Source organism: Vombatus ursinus, unplaced genomic scaffold (genome assembly GCF_900497805.2).
Source record: "Vombatus ursinus unplaced genomic scaffold, bare-nosed wombat genome assembly UNPS02014810.1, whole genome shotgun sequence".
NCBI classification, from domain to species: Eukaryota; Metazoa; Chordata; class Mammalia; order Diprotodontia; family Vombatidae; genus Vombatus; species Vombatus ursinus.
Genome location: NW_020954588.1, coordinates 5,927,531 through 5,946,144, shown reverse-complemented (window position 1 = coordinate 5,946,144; position 18,614 = coordinate 5,927,531). Strand labels below are relative to the sequence as shown.

Below are 18,614 nucleotides of genomic sequence, written 5' to 3'. Positions count from 1 at the left end.
ATATATATATATGTATATATTCCATTATACTATTCATTAATGCTTACTGAAGTTCTGAAAATTAGAAACCACTGACTGAGTCTAATACAAGATATACAAAATGTTTTCAATTCGGCCCTCATTGCTGCAAGGCAATCTTTTTATTCCTCCCTAATTGGTACACTATCCCACTCATCTAAATGATTCTTTAAAACTTTTTATCCTTCCTCAGACTGCCCATGGCTCACCCTCTCAGCTGAGAATCTCTCCTCATTTCACTAAAAAAATCTGGGTTATTTGCAGAGAACTTCACCTTTTCCCCTCTTCCTTATCTTGCCATCACTCAGATGACTTCTGACACTATCTTACTTCACCTAGTCTCAGATAAAGAGGTGTCATTTCTTCCTGTCAAGGCGGACCCCACTGTCTATTCATAAAGGATCACATTACATGCCATCTTCTCTAGCAAATTGCCCCCTCTATTAAACCTAATCTTACATCTCTGGGGCATCTCGGTTGCATAGTAGGTAAAATCCTGGACCTGGAGTCAGGAGGACTTGAATTGAAATCCAGCCTCAAACACTTATTAACTGTGTGACCCCAGGAAAGTCACATAATTCTTATTTGACTCAGTTTCCTCATATGAAAAATGGGATAATAGTAGCACCACGGTTGTTGTGAGCATCGGAAGAGAAAATTGAAAAATGCTTAGTGCAGTGCCTAGCATGTAATAGTAATAGTTGCTGTTATCATTGTCTCCTGCTTCCTTACTACCTACAACTTTCTCCCCATCTTCAAAAAGCTCTCACATCCTTCCGTGCTAGCTGTTATCTTGTATCTCCTCTGTTTTGTGGCTAAAATCTTTTGGAAGATCCTCTACAATATGTGTTTCCACTTCCCCTTTCACTTCCTTCTTAACTCTTTGAAGTTTTCTGTCCTCATCATTCAACCAAAATTATACTCTACAAAGTTAGTAGTGATCTCTTAATTACCAAATATAATGACCTTTTGTCTAGTCTCTTTCTCCTTGAGCTTTCTGTATCACCCGTCTCCTTGATACCCTTGTTAGTTTTTTGGTTTGTGTGTGTGTGTGTTTTTTTGTTTTTTTTTTTAGGTTAGGCAATGGGGTTAAGTGACTTGCCCAGGGTCACACAGCTAGTAAGTGTCAAGTGTTTTGGTCTGAGGTAGGATTTGAACTGAGGTCCTCCTGACTCCAGGGCTGGTGCTCTATGACACTGCCACCTAGCTGCCCCTCTTGTTAGGTTTTCAAGACACTTCTCTACACCTCTCTTTCTTGCTTCTCTTACCTCCTCTGCTGGATCTTCATCCATGTCACACTTTCTGTGATGTGACATTACACTCAGAGCTACAGTATCCTTCTAGTCACCTAGGTTCCCAACTCCCTGACTGTCCTGTATGCCTGGAACACTCCCCTCCATCATCTCTATCTCTTGTGGTGTCCTATTTTCAGCTAAAGATAATAGTTGGAAAAAAAAAAACAAATAAGATCATAGTTGAATGTTTGGATAAATAAGTGTTGTCATGTTGCCACCACTCTTACCTATATTTCTCCCCTGTCCTCATTCTCCTCCAGTCAGTTTAGCCCCCCCCCCCCACTTTTTTTAAAAGATTCTTTGAGAGATTCTTCTGTCACTTAAATGAAGAGATCCTTTGGCTTTTGTTTGATTACCTCCTCTAAAGGGATCTCACTGTAACATAACAAAGTTCACTTAACAATAACTTTGAATTGGATGCCAAATTTCAGTGTGATTGATTTTTTTTGTTTTTTAGATTTTTTTTTTTTTAAGTATGTTTGATTTTTGACCTTTAAGGGCAAATGGGAGTAGTGTTTTCTCTTCCTTGTCTGCATCTTCTGGGGCCAGCACTGGATATTGATTGATGAAAGAGGTTCCAAAAATTTGCATATAGTGTTAAATCGTTAATATAATGTTAAAACTGAAAGGGACCTCAGATTATTTTGGTCAGGTCCTTAATTTTATAATTGAGAAAACTGGAGTTCAAGAGACTGAAGTCAATTTGCTTAGTGTTACATGTGCTAGGCAGTGAGCCTAGAATCAGACTTTCCTTTCTTGATATATGTGATGGTAGTGGTTTTCAGTACACTAAGTATGTTTTAACATAACCTCTGTGAGTTTCAAGCCATGTTAGTTAGCTATTGCCTGGGCTTTTATTAATGTAGTGAATGAGAATGCATCATCCTATTAAAATGAAGTTAGAATAAAACTAGAGTAGCTAATGAATTTCGTACATTATTTTTAGGTTTATATAGGATATATAGAAATACCCATTTTTATTATAAACAAGTCAAATTCAGACTTGAAAATAAATGAGAATTTTCAAGGGATTATGTTCTGTATATTTGCCTTAGAGAATAAACACTTGTTTGGTATTGATTTATGAACTATTCCCTTGTTTTGAGTAACTTTTTTTTTTTTTTAATGTTAAAGTGTGATCTCCTCCCTTTGGGATGAAGAGAGAAAAATTGTGTGTAATACCTTTAAAGTATAAATGGATTGGTTCCTTTTAATGTTTTTATTCCATTCCATCTTCCTTTTCTAATCATTCTGTTTCCTCCTTGTACCCATTTAACAGAAATCATTAAATATACACAATTGCTGGTTTTGTCCCACAGCATCTAACTAACCCCTTCACAGTTTTTCTGCTCCCTTCCCATACTCCCTTCTACCTGTTTTCAGCCTAGTCCCAAGGAAGGACTGAGTGGAGGAAGGAATTGAGTGAGGTATAGAGGTAAGCTTGTGTATCCTGAGTGGGGGTTGGAAGTGTGATGCCAGCCAGGTATGTGCTTTCTCATGGTGGGGCATGGCTTTGCAAAATGTGAAGGTTGGTGTCGGTAGGTGCCAGTATTCCTGTAAGGGAGAAGCGGAAATACATTTACAGCATTCACATTTTGTACAGTAATAACTTGTCCTTATGACCTACCTAGTCTTCTACATCATGTACTGGTATCAAAATATACTTATTTCCAGTATGCATTGTTAATAGGGATGCAGGTATATTTTGGATAGAATGAATGGATTCTTAAATTTGATTTTCATTTCATTCCAAAATAATAGTGTGTTTGTCATGGTATCATTCTAAAGTGAGGATAGTTTGTTGCTATATAAGCCTTTCTTGAAATGAGACACAAATATTGCCTTTCCTGAGCTTTTATAGTGAGTGAAAGAATTATGCCTGAGATGTGGATGTAAAATCAAACATATTCAATAAGTTTGACTCTACTATTTTTAGGAGAATTTTTTTTTTTAAATAAAGACTTTTTATTTCTCTGATTTGAAAGATTTCTCCATTTGCTCATCTGAAAAGGGTTCAGAAGACCAGATGATTTTTGGTTTTAAAATACAACAGAAATACCTTGGATTCAATGTGCATAATCTTTCGGAATGCATTTGTTGACCCTACTTGCTGTATAGCAATGATGTCTTTTGTACTCTGTACTGTTGAGACTAGCATAGGGTGAAACTTCCTTTTCTTAAATGACTAAATTCCTTTGTCTGGAGCCCATGGCGTTGATTTTTACCTTGTACTGAAATTTACTCACTAGCCTGAAGGAATGGTTTTAATGGTAAAATCGAAAATCTAGCATTTATGCTGTTGTGTTTTGTTTTTGAAGTTAAATTGTGAATTTTATTGTAATTTTTGATGAAATGATAAATTACAAAATGAGGATTTTAGTCTGTTTAAAATCCCTTCCAGCTCTTGGGTGGGCAGATAGGTCAGTAATCTGTATTTTTAACTATTCATGCTACATGTCATAGAGGTAAACTCATTGGAATTGGAATTTTGAACTTTAAGGCAATTGTCACATTCAGTCCAAATAATCAAAGTCTTGTGATTTACATTTTGGGAATGCATCATTCTGTTGGATAACATCTACTGTGTTGCCTCTCTTTCTTCTTCCAAACAGAGTGCCTAGTTCTATTTTATGTATTAAACACTAGAAATGAGACAGCCGACATTTTGCCAGACTTTTTTCTCCCCCTTTGGATATGCTAAGTAATCATTAAGAAGAACAGAATAGATGATTTTCTTTTTCTCATTTTTCTCTCCCCACCCCCCCAAGGGGAGGGGCAGAGAAAAATTAAAATGACTTTTAAAATTTATTAATCATCATTCGATATTTTTTCATTGCATAACTATCCACACTGTGGTTGACATGGGATGAACTTTGATCTTTAATGGTTTTTAAACCGGTGTTAGTTACCTGGAAAGAAACTTATATCAAGTAATGAGAAAGTACCTGGGGGAAATAAAGGGTGAGGGTGGGTGGAGAATTAATTCAAATGCAAAGGTTAGGAATATTACTGTAGTTGGAGGAGGAGACTGGTTAAAAGTTTGCTGAGTAGGTGACCTAGCCAATTTGGGTATTGTAAATTTCCTATTTTGTCTTTTGTCTTTTGTTTCTTTGAGTTTCTTTTTAGTATTCTTAATGGATTAAGATTTTAAAATTTATTTTTTAAAGAAAATCATTCTTAGTGATTAAAAAATAATTATACCGGACATGGAAAGCAATTTTATCAAGGAATTCAAAAGATTGTATTGAAAGTAATGTTAGGACTGCATATAGACTGTCATATTTTCTTTCTTTCTTTCTTTCTTTTTTTTTTTTTTAGGCAGTTAGGGTTAAGTGACTTGCCCAGGGTCACACAGCTAGTAAGTGTCAAATGTTTGGTCTGAGGCTGCATTTGAACTCAGGTCCTCCTGACTTCAGGGCTGGTGCTCTATCCACTGCGCCACCTAGCTGCCTCTATATTTTCTTAAGTATGTTAGGAGGTAATGCCTAATGTGTTGATGGACGCCTAGATTGATTTGCTTGGTGTGCAAAAATGCACAGTGCTATAGTTGAGAAAGTAAATCTGGAGTCAGAAGGCTTTTACAATTTAATGTGTAAAATATTAAAGTACAGAAAGCAATGATATTTCTGTTCAGAGAGGGAACATTTAAAAACTTTAAACAATAATCAGTGAGGGATATAGATGTTGGAAGATTCAAGTTGTTTTTATGACTAATTTTGAGGATCTCTTCAAATTTCAGTGGAAAAACTTTTAAAAAATTGGAAGGGGTGGAAAAAACTAATATTCTTTCTGAAGAGTTCTTGGAGCCAGACCACTAATGTGATCGTTTTTGGACATGCCTTATACATGCAGTTTGTTAGACTAGTGCTTATTTTTTAAACCATTTAGTTTTTGGTACCTTGGGAGATTCAGTGTTTTTAAAAGCCACCAAATAACTTTGTCCTTAATTAAACACTTCTTGATTACAGGAAAGTATGTAAGTGTGTGGTCAAAGGCATCATTCTCTCTCTCTCTGTGTGTGTCTCTCTCTCTCTGTCTCCGTCTCTGTCTCTGCCTTCTCCTTCCCTTCCTCTGCCCCATCCTTCCTTGTACCCGTCCCCATCTCTTACACCTCTATCTGGCCTTGGGGAACTTTGTTATTGTTATGGGGTAAAATAGTTTCTTCATCACTACATCATCTGGACAAATTTAATGGTTTTACTGAGTATCATATGAAAGCATATTCTTTTTTATTGCTCAGTACAAAATGGAGCTAGAGGACAATTCTTGCCCCATTCTTCCCCCATGCCTTTCACAGGCATTTAATTTACAATAAAGGTTTTCAGCTTCATTGATGCATGTTCTGAACCATTTCATGATAGTATCACTTGTAACTACTCTCTAAACTCTCTTTGGTTTTTGCATCAGGATGCTTCTTTTTACTTCTGAAGAAAAGTTTTGATTTCTCAATGAATATTACTTTTATACTGACACCAGGCTTTTCGGGGCAGTTAATCCATCATAATCTTCGTCGTGCTCCAAAATGATTTGTTTAAGATCTTGGTTTGGAACTGTAGCTCCTCTGCATCTACTTGGTATGAGCATGAGTTGCATTGTATGAGCCGGTAGAGAAGTATCATTTAAAAAATAATGAGAAAACTTCACAGCAAGTGTCTTCTAAGGCCTTGATGGCTTTGTTGTCTTTGAGTACAACTATGTTCGTACAAATCACACATTTATACTTAATATGCTTTGAAATCTTGATAGTTTTAAGCAGTCACAATAGTGCCATGTAAAAGTGAATTGTAGAAGAAAATTCTGTAAGAAGAAAGCTTAACTGCTTCTCAGTGATTATGATTGTTTAGTTTTAAGATGAAATTTTGTGTTCTAGTTTTATTTTATAGAGTTCACAACTTAATAATTTTTGGTAATGTGTTTACAGAAAGGCAAAACCAAAATAAAGTGTTGTGGGCCTTCATTCCTGTTTTATGTTAAAAATACTTTACCCCAAAGGATTGTATTTGCATCTCATTTTCCTGATAGCTCTCTGTTTTGGTTTTCTGCTGACAGGTCACATTTAGGGCAGGCAAAACATAAGGCATATAGCCCTCCTGAGAGTAGAAAATCTATTTCTAAGGCACCCAAAGTGCAGTCTAATACTACTTCTGAACAGTCAAGGGGACACATTTCTAAAAGGTAAATTTTCACATTGCTTATATATTTTCAAGGCATAATTATTTGCACTTGAGAATTGCATATCATTTAAGGTCGTCAAATTACTTTGAAGTTTATGTGTTGAATGTTTTGCTATCCTTGGAAAAGTTTAACTTTTAGAATTGAAGTTTTTCATCTCTTCATTGATATTTAGTGAGTCTTCGACAATCAATAGAAATGTAAAATTTCTCTTAGTATGATTTTGAGATTCTCTTTTTGCTTAACAAATTATTATGTAAGTAAACATCATTAAACTTGAAATTTATTTCAATTGTGTTTGAAACAGCTGTGCTTGTGATTTTATATGACTCTTCCCCTCCACTTAAGATTTAATTGGTAGCAGAGGTAAGTCTTCTAGAAAGCAACTATTATTAGTTACAAAGTCCTGGAAATCCCTTTCCTTTTTGTTACCATTCTCAATATTGACATTGCTCATCTATACTTTATTTTAAAAATACCGTTGTCTTGATTGCTTGTTTTCTATAATTTATTTCCCTTATAATAAATTCTTACATTCATATTCTCAGTTTTTGATAAGGAACATTATTTATTAGTGCCTTTTGGGCTAAAAAATTCTGCATTGGATCTATCCTAATCAATAACATTTTTATAGTGCCAAGTTTCACTGTACAGCTCGAGCATGAAAAACACACTGTGTATAAAATAGACACTCAATTTTATTTGGGTCCAATTGTAAAGCTCTTGTGTTCTGTATGGGACTTTTTGGAAATCGTGGGTTCTTTAGAAGCTTTTGATTTTCAGAGTTCTGAGACATTCTGTGAATCCACAGGAGGAGGTACCTCGTAACTCTGTTATCTTCTCTTTTCATAGAAGCTGTAGTTCATCATCTGCTGTCATAGTTCCACAACCAGAAGATCCAGACAGAGCCAATACTTCAGAAAAGCAAAAAACGGGGCAAGTGCCTAAGAAAGACAGTTCTCGAGGAGTGAAACGCAGTGCCAGTCCAGATTACAACAGGACCAATTCTCCAAGCTCTGCTAAGAAACCCAAAGCCCTCCAACATACCGAACCTTCCTCAGAAACCAACAAACCCCATTCTAAATCAAAGAAGAGGCATTTAGAACAAGAACAACAGCTGAAATCTGCACCATTGCCATCAACAAGCAAGGCGCACACCAGAAAGGGTGGAGCTACCGGCAGTTCACGAAGTCAGAAAAGGAAAAGGACAGAAAGTTCTTCTTGTATAAAGAGTGGTTCAGTGTCTGAATCAACTAGTGCTGAAGAGCGATCAGCAAAACCCACCAAGCTGGCTTCAAAATCGGCCACCTCAGCCAAAGCTGGGTGTAGCACCATCACTGATTCTTCCTCTTCTGCTTCGACATCTTCCTCGTCTTCTGCAGTCGCCTCTGCTTCCTCCACTGCACCACAGGGGGCCAGAGTGAAACAAGGAAAAGACCAAAACAAGGCTCGGCGTTCCCGGTCAGCATCTAGTCCCAGTCCCCGAAGAAGTAGCCGAGAAAAGGAGCAGAGTAAAAGTAGCGGCTCTTCTAAGTTTGATTGGGCTGCTCGTTTTAGCCCTAAAGTGAGCCTGCCTAAAACAAAACTGTCTCTACCAGGATCTTCTAAGTCAGAGACATCAAAACCTGGACCTTCAGGATTACAAGCTAAGTTAGCAAGTAAGTTGAGAAACTTGGTTTTTGCATTTTGTAGGAATTAAAAAAGTGGGATCTTTAACACAAGTCTATTACAGTAGTAGATTTTTTCATTTGGAAGTCGTGGCTTTAGATTTATTTTGAGTGTTTAAACAGATGTATATCCGTTTTCTTCCTGAATAGGTTAATCTGCTTTTTAAGGCCCACAAGATTAAAAAAAATTAGTTATATAATATACCAAATAATTGCTGTCTCATTCATTACTTAAGAAAAGGACCACGGAAGCTGGTTCAGTTTATTATATCACAGTCTAGTAAGTTTCTTGGTTTTCTTTATTTCTGCTGCTAAGTGCCTAGAACATGGATATCCTTGAACCTGATTTATAGATTTTGCCTAGTTGTTTGTAAACGCTGAGTTATTTACCTTGGAGGAACTCAATGGGGTTTAGGTTAGGAGAGATGGGCTTTATTTCTAAACAATTTAATTTAATTATTTTCAATAAGTGAGAACAATAATAAAACAATTACAGTTAAATGGAAGTGTCGCAGAAGGGCTATTTTGTTTTTTTTTAAAGTCCCTTCCACTTTGGAACTTTTGGGGTGAATTGGCGTGGTGAAGGTGGCATGCTGGCATCTTTTGCTATTCTGAACGTGCCTGTTTTGTTCTGGGTCTTTATTTGGAAGAGACATACCAGGGTGGCTAAAATGGAACATCAGAAACACTTCATAGTGCCATCTTCCCAGCTCTTTAGTCACCCTTTTCTTTCATTGAAGACAATTCCACGCCTAGAAGGACCAGTTTAAAAACAAAACAAAACAAAATTCCATAGTGTTCTATTTTCACATTATTGTAAGTGGGAAGCAAGTTGTATCCACTACCATAACTGAAGATTTTGTTGTAAGAGGTGTACTGGTCAAGAGCTCTGTCTTGTCTTTAGCATTTAAGGAAAAAAAACTACTATTTTCCCCTGGTGGTGGTCTTGCTGTACTAGTATTAAGTTAGTGGAGATAGAGGTTATTCTTCTTGGTAGGAATGTTTTTGAGATCTGTCAGTAGTTGCTGATAGATAGTTGAAGTAACTAATTTAATGTTATTTTTCTTTTTGTTCAGTATTACAGTATGTAGCGCCTCTCATTTACTTGACTGTTTCCTATTATTTAGGAAGATAGCATTTGGACATTAAATTAGGAGATTTAAGTATAAGATGCTCTAATGTCCTTTGCCTCACCCTTTTATGGAGGAAACCCTAGGTTGTTGAAGGCTATGTCATCAGAACACAAGTTTTGGCAGGACCTACCAAAATGCAAAGACTTCAAGTGCAGGCCCAGCATTGGATTAGATACCCAACCCAAGAGGGCCCATCTAGCTAAGTTTGGAGAATTTCAGCCACCAGCAGGTGGGCCTTCAGGGAATGACGGTTTCTGGCCACCCCAAAATTCCTGCAGACCGTCTACTAAGGAGGAGAGGTGTTCAGCTTTGCCCTTGTGGAAACAAGCAGCTACATAGATGTCTTTTCCCTCTTCAATTGAAGAACTTCCTATCTTTAAAATTTGTTTCTTGAAGTCCTGCAACTAAGTAACATCTAGTTTTATCCTGTTCAAATAATAGGTGATGTAGTTAGCTGGTTGGGCCTGTATGTTTAAAAAAAAAAGAAGAAGAAAAAGAAAACAAAAAACTAGTAATAGGATGTGGTATTCTTTTTACACAACCAACAGCCTGTTTGTCCTGGAAATGTTACGACAGTGAGGCATTGGTTTTACCTGTCAGCTTTGTTCTGACCAACCAGTCCATTCTCCAGATGGGTCTCTTCTTCTTAGAACAAATCTGGATTCACTTGCTAGTGCAGAGGTATTTAGGATCTCCATAGCTGTGTGGACTTGATGTACCTTTTAGCACCATGACAGTTAAACTAGACCTCCTGTCCTATCCTGTCCTGTCCCATCCCTGCCCACCCAGATATATTTTTAATATTTTTTTTAAGGTCCAAGCATGAAGCAATTCTATTGTGTCACTCTCCTCAGGAATTCAAGAGATAGGGAATTTCTGCATCTTCTTCCTGTACACAGAGGAGTTGGCAGATATAAGGATCATGCCTGGAATTGACCTGTAGGATTTCCTGGACTGCAGGAGTGTTATAGTCAGGAGTTCTGATGTGACCACTGTGTTGGGTAATACTGTTAACACAGTATGTAGTTTTTGATGATAAAACAAATGTTCTGGCCTTCTGTTACATTCATTCATAGTTTATCCATCCCAAGTAAATGGGAATTATTAAATACATATAATTTCACTTTTGTATGGCTTAGTAATTGGATGATTTTAAAGAGCTACACGCTTACACAGTACAACCAGTTTGCTTTAGACAGGTTTTCATACTTGTTCTTCTTAGGAGCCCAGGAACTTCACATTTTATTTTATCCTAAATCTCAAGTCTATCCCTTCCATATATTCCTAATATTCAGTGAAGTATTATAATTGCCTCCCCAATAGTCTGTGAAAACAGCGTAAGAGCATTTCCATAGAAGTACTATTGTAAATGGACAGTTTATTTGATAATCTCTCTTATTCAGATTGCTTCATTTTGAGAAAGGTATATTAGGATTTTAGTGTTTTGTTAGTAGCTTGTAAAATATTACATAAAACTATGCAAAAACTATGAACTTAATACATTTTGAAGAGAAGAGTGGGAAAATTATTTGGCTAGATGGACTTAATTGGAGAAAGGCCTCTTAAAACCAATTTGGGGAAATTACATAAATTATTAAGAGGGCAATCCAGGTTGAGAGGATACCAGGTTCCAGAGGCACAGAAGTTAAAACAAACAAGTTTTGGGGACCAGCAAGCATATTTTCTTTTTATTTAGGGCTGTGGATGGCCCCTGGTAGGCCAAGATACTGGCAGAGCTGAAGGAAAAGAGGGAAAAAAGCTACCTGAACCACACAAGGATTCAATAACCAGGATCTCTTCCTCATTAGCACAGTGTTCTAACCAATCACGCTTACCAGCTACAGCCATGCCCTGTATCGAGCATGGTTCTCTTTCTTGGAGGTCTTGGAGGAATTGTAGAATTTAGCTTGGTGAAGAGAGAAAGAGAAAGGGTTTTTCAGGGGAGTGGTGTAGGGGTAGCATGAGAGAAGGCATATATACAGAGAAGACAGTAGCAGTAAGCAGGGCACATGAGGTGCCCAGGAATGAATGAAAAAGTATTTATTAAGCACTTACTATGTGCTAAGCATTTGGCCAAGTGCTAGGCATACAATGGGAAAGCATAACAACATATATAGCAAGTTTCAGCTGCAGGTCAAATGGAAAGGCCCTGGGTTAGTTAGGATTCAGCAGTAAAGCAGACGTATAGTTCAACTGAAGAGCACGATGACCCAAGCTGTAAAAGAATCTAGTGACTTGACTGCAGTAAAGAGTCAGGATTCTCTGTAAGTTGTTGAGTGCTATCATAAGCTATCATGTTATTTGGTAAATTTTATCTGAATCCATATAATTTGCTAAAATAAATCTGCATGCCTAGTTAGTGATAGGTGACTGAAAACAACTATTTAAGCAGCAGGTTAAGTAAAATTATTCTGTCTGTCAGCCGAAGTTGATGACAACAGCACTGCAAAGCATGTCCTCTATGGTACGTATGGATTAAAAGTAAACCAAGTCATTTCCAATCAAGCCCTTGGTCCTGTGCTCTTCCCTTCTCTCCCCTCAAAAGGTGTACTTTGCACATCGGTAGATGCCCCAAGGTAATAGTCCCTTGACATTCTATATTTGAAAAATAGCTTTGATGAGTAAGAAAATGGTTATGAATTTCTTTTTCTTTTTTTCTTCTTTGATGAATTTCTGCAAATGACATTTTATGCATGTGCGTGGGCGCGCTGTACTTGTCCTCCCCCCCGAGAGAAAAGCAATGGCACAAATAGTGGGGGGGGGATTGTAGTTTTAGTATATAATTCTGCAAATTTAATTTCAGTTTATTTTAATTAGGCCAATATTAAAATTAGTTGATTCTTTCCCAAGCTAACAGAAAAGATCTTCTCGTACTAGGAAGTAAAATTTTGCAGATAGCGTAGAGAAAGTATACTTCTGCTTAGATTAGTAGAGCTTTGCCATCAGTTTGGAAAGTGATGTGATATGTCTATCTAGTGTGATAGAATCTTAGGTTGTCAGAATTGTAAGGGACCTTAGAAAATCTGCCTTCTTGGAGGCTCAAATTGGTTTATGTGGTAAACTTCTGGAGAGAAGTATTTCTATATTAGATGAAATAAAATCAGCATGAATGAAGTAGTAGACCAAGCTCAGATTAAACTCCAGGTCTCCTGACTCTGTTTTGTGAAGGGGGAAGGATCATTGGAGTATAACTGAAAACTTGGTTGACTTTCTGGTTTCTCCCTTAGTTTAGGGACTTGATAAGTTTTCACAGTAATGTTGTAGTGATTTTATTTTCCAACTTTTATTGACTATCCTTATCCTGGGTGCATTTTTTGTAGTTGTTTAAAGCTGATTTCAGCAGGAAGGTTGCTTGCAATTTTCATACCTATTTGAAGGGGTTGAGAATTGTGAGGATCAAATGAGATAATATATGTAAAGTGCTTCCCAGATTTTAAAGTGCTGTATAAGGGCCTGCTATTATTACTGTCACTGGTGGTTTCATGTGGTAACTCCCTCCACGAAGACACTGAGATGTTAAATTAGTTGTCTACTATGTGCCTGGCACTGTGCTCAGCCCTGCATATGCAAAGAAAGGCAGAAGAAAGTCCCTGGGGTCCCAAAGAAGGAAGACTTTCTTCTACCCTGTTTTAACAGGGGCCTTCTAATATTCTAGGTTACTACCTCTCCCTTATGGCCTTTCACCATACCCTTCCTCCCCAAGTACATTTGTTTAATAACATTATTAAGGGGACTGTTTAAATATATATTTGCTAACTAGTTGTGAGAAAATGGCCATTGCTCTAGCCTTTTAAAATAACTTCTAGATTTTTGCTGTTATACCTTCAGAGAGACATTTACAGGTTTTGGGTTAGTAAACTGAAAAATTGCTAAGTGGTTGCTCACATAGTAACATAAAAAATGGAATTAGAGTTAGTGGCAGTAATTTGTAATTTAGAGGTTAAAATTTGAGGACCAGTTTGCATTTCCCAGTTGCAGGTAGCTACAAATATATATCCATATTTTGAAAATATGTTTCTACTGAGAAACATACAGAAACCTGTTAACTTTAATCTACCCACTGATATTCTGGTTAACATATAGGGTGTCATGTGTGGTAGAATTGGTGCCTGCTTCACTGGAGTACTGTACACATCTGTATTTTTCTGTGCCTTTTGGAAAGGGGGTTGATATATTCTGATCCCAAAATTAAAAATACATTTTTGTATATAATGTTCCTTAAATGAATACACGACAAACCAAGAGCACTATATCTGTTCATATCATGGTGGCCCATCACTGGCAATAATACTATAAAATGTTCTTACGAATTGGGTGGTAGAAAAAGCACAAAGTCAGGAGATTAAGAATGTATGTGAAAAAAAATTTAATGTATGGTTTGATATAAACCATAAAATTATTATGTGTGTGATATTAATGTCAGTAAGGTTACTAGAGCATATACCTTTTCATCTTTTTTTCTTCTAGGTAAAGGTGTGGTGATCATTTCATATTGAACTCTGAGTTTTCTTCATAGATTGGAGGGTGGTGGTATTGGGCAACTTTTAGGATATTTAAATATTTTACAATGGTTAAGTGATTCTCAAAGCTTTTACTGTTAAATATTTCAAAATATTACTCAGTTTCTATTGTTAACTATATATTCAGTTTTAGCTATTAGAGCAGAGAACATGAGAATCATTCTAACTTGGCTGTAGTAATGGTACAGTAATGTCAGCTCCTCTCTACTAGAGGATATTATAATCCAACAGGTTTATTCGTACTCTTAACATTTTGCTTCTTGAGAGTAAATAGGACAGGTTAAAATACTTACTGTACAGCTTTGAGGGACTGATTCAGCAGGAGCCGAGATAATAGTTCAGCCAGTCAACTTCAGCCATCAGTTTCCTTTGCAGTATGATTATGATACCAGTTATAAATCCTTTTCTATTCTTTCCTTTGTTCTTCTTTACCATTATTATCTTAAATTTAACATACTATTTAAGGTGTGACTATATACAAGTGTAAAAAAAATATGGTAAGGAACACATCACCGACTTGAATCAGAATTGTAGGGGTAGTATCTATGATGGAAGTGACTATTTGAACTTTTATCCTTTTCTTTGTCAAGATACGTATGAATATTAATGACATTGTTAATATGGACACTATGTAAGCTACATTATAACTGAAAGCCAAATTACAGTTAGATTTCTTGGAGGATTTAATAATAATAATATGCTGGCACTTAAGGTGCCTTTTTCTTATGAAGCAAAGTATTTCATATTGTCTTATTCTTTTCCTCTTTAGGTAGACATTTAAAATTTTTACCAAAAAAAAAAAAATTAGAAAATACTGAGTACCTTAATATTATAGCCCAGTTATATGGAAGGTGGTTTATTGGTCAATCAATGTTCCCAACCAAAATGTTCAAATAGCTAGAGGACTTCCAAGAGCAAGGTGACATGTTTTGTGATGTCAGCCAAAGGTTCGTGAGCTCATGGAATAATTAGTCTCTTAGAGTCTATTTGAAAGAGACACTTCAAATCTGAAGTGGCTTGTTATTAACATTGTTTTCAATAGATGACAATTTGCCATTGGCTTTTTATTGGAATATTTGTTCATGGCCAAAGAGAAACTAAAACTTAAAGCTGTTCTTTTGTGATCTTTTTTTTTTTTTAATTTTGTCACCTTTCTGTTTTCTTTGTGTATTCATCTTTTGTGCTAATGTAGATCGAGCATGGCCTAGCTAGAATGCTTAGATGTTCACAAAAGTTTTATTTGGAGAAAAACTAATTCAGGTTAAGTGTTGCCAGAGGAGATGGGACAGTGGACAAGTGTAGTAGTCTAAATTATAGGATACATGCTCTAAAATATGGTTTTATTACTTGCAAGAATAACCTCTGCGCTTTCCCTCACAGAGTGTCCCTCACACAGTAAACACACCAAATGTGTGTGGTGGATTAATAGAATGAGACTTTGACCAGTTCTGCATTAATGCTGGTTATTATTACCAGTGATTCATTTCTGATTACCAGTAACCTTTTTATATAAGTAATTAAGTATAATTCTCACTTTGCTTAAAAAGGTTAAATAATTTTATCTGTAATCTTTTTGCCCTTTCTCTTTCCTAAGCACTTTTTTATATAGGTAATATAAAGGGAGATCTTCAAATTCCAAGGTATAGTGTGACCATTTAATGTGGTTTTACTATAATCCTCTTTTTCTTCCATTCCCAAACCTCTTACCCCAGAGTTCATAACAAAGTCATAAGAATCCCAAATCAGGATTCATTAGCTTTGTTTTTTATATCTCACATCTGCTAGATTGGTGATGTTGAAGGTGTGGGGAGGAAGGAGAAAATGATTATGTGATATGAGTGCTTCATATTCTCAAGGAAATTACAGTCTTGATAAGGAAACCAAGCCTGATTGGAAGTAATTTATACATTATATAGTACTAGACTGGACATAATCAGCTGCACAGTAGGGCAGCCAGGCAGGGGAGAAAGTATAGACCAGGGATGGGAACAACTGATAGAAGAGTTGGGACTTAAAATATAATTTACTGGGATTGATAGATTATTGAAGTGAGCATGGAGCTGTAGGACTGCTGGAGGAGTGATGGGTAATATGAACCTAGATATAGAGCTGGAAACGAGCAAGCTCCCAGGGCAGAAGTGCTCTCGATACAGAATGTGTTTGGAAATAAAGGAAGTGATTCTGGAGGACCTTGAACGTTAGGAGCTTGGGCACAATTTTTTTGTAACAGTGGTGCCATGAAGCTCCCTTTCTCCCTCAAGACTAATTCTTTTTGGGGGGGAGGGGTTTTAAAATATATATATTTTATTTTTTCCTCGATTCCATGGAAAGCAATTTTTAATACTTGTTTTTTTAAAAATTTGAGTTCCAAATTTTCTCCCTCCCTGAGATGGCAAGCAATTTGATAAACATATGCAATCGTGTCAAGCATATTTCCATATTAGTCATGTGAAAAAAAATAAAGTAAAAAATTGTATGCTTTGATCTGCATCCAGACTCCATAAGACTTTAATTCTTATCCATTTTTGTTCCTTAAACTTCTCTGATGTTTTTGATGTAGGCCTAAGAAAATCTACCAAGAAGCGCAGTGAGTCACCACCTGCTGAGCTCCCCAGTTTGCGGCGGAGCACACGCCAAAAGACCACGGGCTCCTGTGCTAGTACCAGGTAATTACCATCTTTGGTCTTTTGAGGATGCCTTCCTTGCTCTCATCATAACAACACCCCTCACCTAGTGTTGGTTCTCCAGTGAGGAAGCCTTCTCCCAATGCCCATCAGCACTTAAAGTTATAGACGGGTATCTGAGACACTCAGCCAGTGTGAGTCACACAGAACACTTAACTATCAAAGTGTAATCTGGATATTATGTTTTCCTCTAATTTCTGTTTCTGAGTTTGTGATTTTTAACTTACTGGTTCATCACCCTCATTTTTCACTTAACCTTTTTTCTCTTTGCCCTGTTCTCTCCATTGTGCCTATTACATTCTTTCTATCACTGTAGTTTAGTTGATTAGTACAAACATTGAGACTTAAACTGTTAGGCATGTTGGAGAGTATAACATCTTTCCTTTTTTAAGTATCAAAATATATCTTTCATAAGAAAAAAATTTTCAACATGAATCAATAAAGCATGTTGTTTTTTCAGAGCACACATTTTTAGATAAACATCTGAAACATCTTTTTTCAACACAGTTTTCACTTAAGCTTAAAAGCTCCTTGTGCCTTCTGTCTTCAGCTCTCTACTTCGGGGATTAGTTTCAATTAATGACCAATAACTGCTGCTTATTTTTCTCTTCCCTGGCACCTGTGGCTTATTTGCTCTACCTAAATTGTTCAAACTCAATGAAAAACATTAGTTTATCATCCTTCCCAGAAGACCTGGTTCTTTTCCTTTCAGATAGCTTGGAGAACAGAAAAACAAAAATTACTTGTTTGCATGCTGCTGGGGAAATAGACTTTGATATTGGTTAATAGGTTAAAAGTATTTTGAATTCTTCCTTTCCTCCATCAGGAGGTGCTTATGTCTTATTTTGAAAGTTTATTTCTACCAATTAGCTTTTGATTCAGGCCCAGGCTACCTTTTGTTTTATTGGCATATGGTATTGGACATAGTGTATTGAGTTTAGTATCTCAAGGTTTGTGATTTGTATCGAATGCCTTTTATTATGACATACTCAAATTATAAAGCTGTTTTCATGCAAGATCTATTCTTTATGAAATTTAGGAGGAAGGGCAACCTCTGAGTGCTTTAGAAGTTGGTCTTCATGAGTTACTGCACTTGAAGCATTCAGGACTCTGGACAGCCTTTCGTACCTTAGCTAAGCCGATTCTTCAGTATCAGACTTCTGAACCAGCATTTGCAGCATTTCTCACTGATGTGGACCTATGAGTGCTTATAGTACTCCCTTGATGTAGCGTTGTAGAACCAGGATCAATTCTGTACATCCATGTAAGACTTAGGTTGCATAGAAAGTCTTAAAACAAAATTTTAGTGTAAGGTATTTTTAGAGAGTCCTCAATGAATTTTTTCATACCTTGATAGTAATTGTAACTGGTATGCAAAGTGATTTAATCCAGTGTTTAAATTCACAACTCTGAATGAGAAACTGGCAAATTGGACTGTAAGCAGTCTTACCTTCCAAGTTCATGTCAAATGAGTGGTAACCTTACTTGTTAGGACACTAAGAGGTCATTAAAAAGTGAATAGACCTAAAGAAGACTAGTATTACCTAAATTCTTACCTAAACTCTTCTCTGAGTATACTGGATCAGGCCAGCAAATTAAATTTTAGCATCTAGAGCACTGATTAATGTTCCTGGTGGAACACTATAGGTTTATGTAGGAAGCAAAATTACACAACAGAAAATGATTGATAAATGGGCAATCAAAGGTTAGAAAATTAACAGGCTTAAGACTGTTATCCAGTCCGATAAGACATCCTTTATTATACCCATAGGACATCCCCCTCTTCTAAAAGCTAAGCATTCCTTCCCTCTTCTACCACAAGAATATTTTTTTAACTTTTTGAGAGTTATGGTAGATATAATAGATGATATGGTAGAAAGAACACAGGGCTTAGCGCCAGGAGATTTTTAAATCTCAGCTTTGAATTACTATTTCTGGGATTATGAGTAAATCATGTAACATGGCTGAGCCTCAGTTTATCTGTAAAATGAAGTTTATGCTACTTAACTCATTGTGGTGATGAGGAGAGCCCTTTATATGCTCCCTCATCGTTGCCTTTTGGCTCTTCTCCACAGTCAAACCAGTGGCCATCATTGAAGAGAGTCCAGTCCCTAAAGCATTTGAG

General features: G+C 36.5%; 1 protein-coding gene across 10 annotated transcripts in view; it reads left to right on the top strand.

The window, feature by feature from the left end:
* Positions 1–18,614, top strand: part of TRIP12 (thyroid hormone receptor interactor 12) — a 185,227-nt gene that overhangs the window by 92,003 nt on the left and 74,610 nt on the right. For 7 of the 10 annotated variants that reach the window (XM_027876110.1, XM_027876115.1, XM_027876113.1 and 4 more), the window contains 3 exons: positions 6,363–6,488; positions 7,338–8,143; positions 16,366–16,471. In XM_027876110.1, the coding sequence (XP_027731911.1) occupies positions 6,363–6,488; positions 7,338–8,143; positions 16,366–16,471 (1,038 nt within the window). The remainder of the gene's footprint in view (positions 1–6,362; positions 6,489–7,337; positions 8,144–16,365; positions 16,472–18,614) is intronic. The other 3 variants (XM_027876119.1, XM_027876117.1, XM_027876116.1) reach the window with 1 other exon arrangement.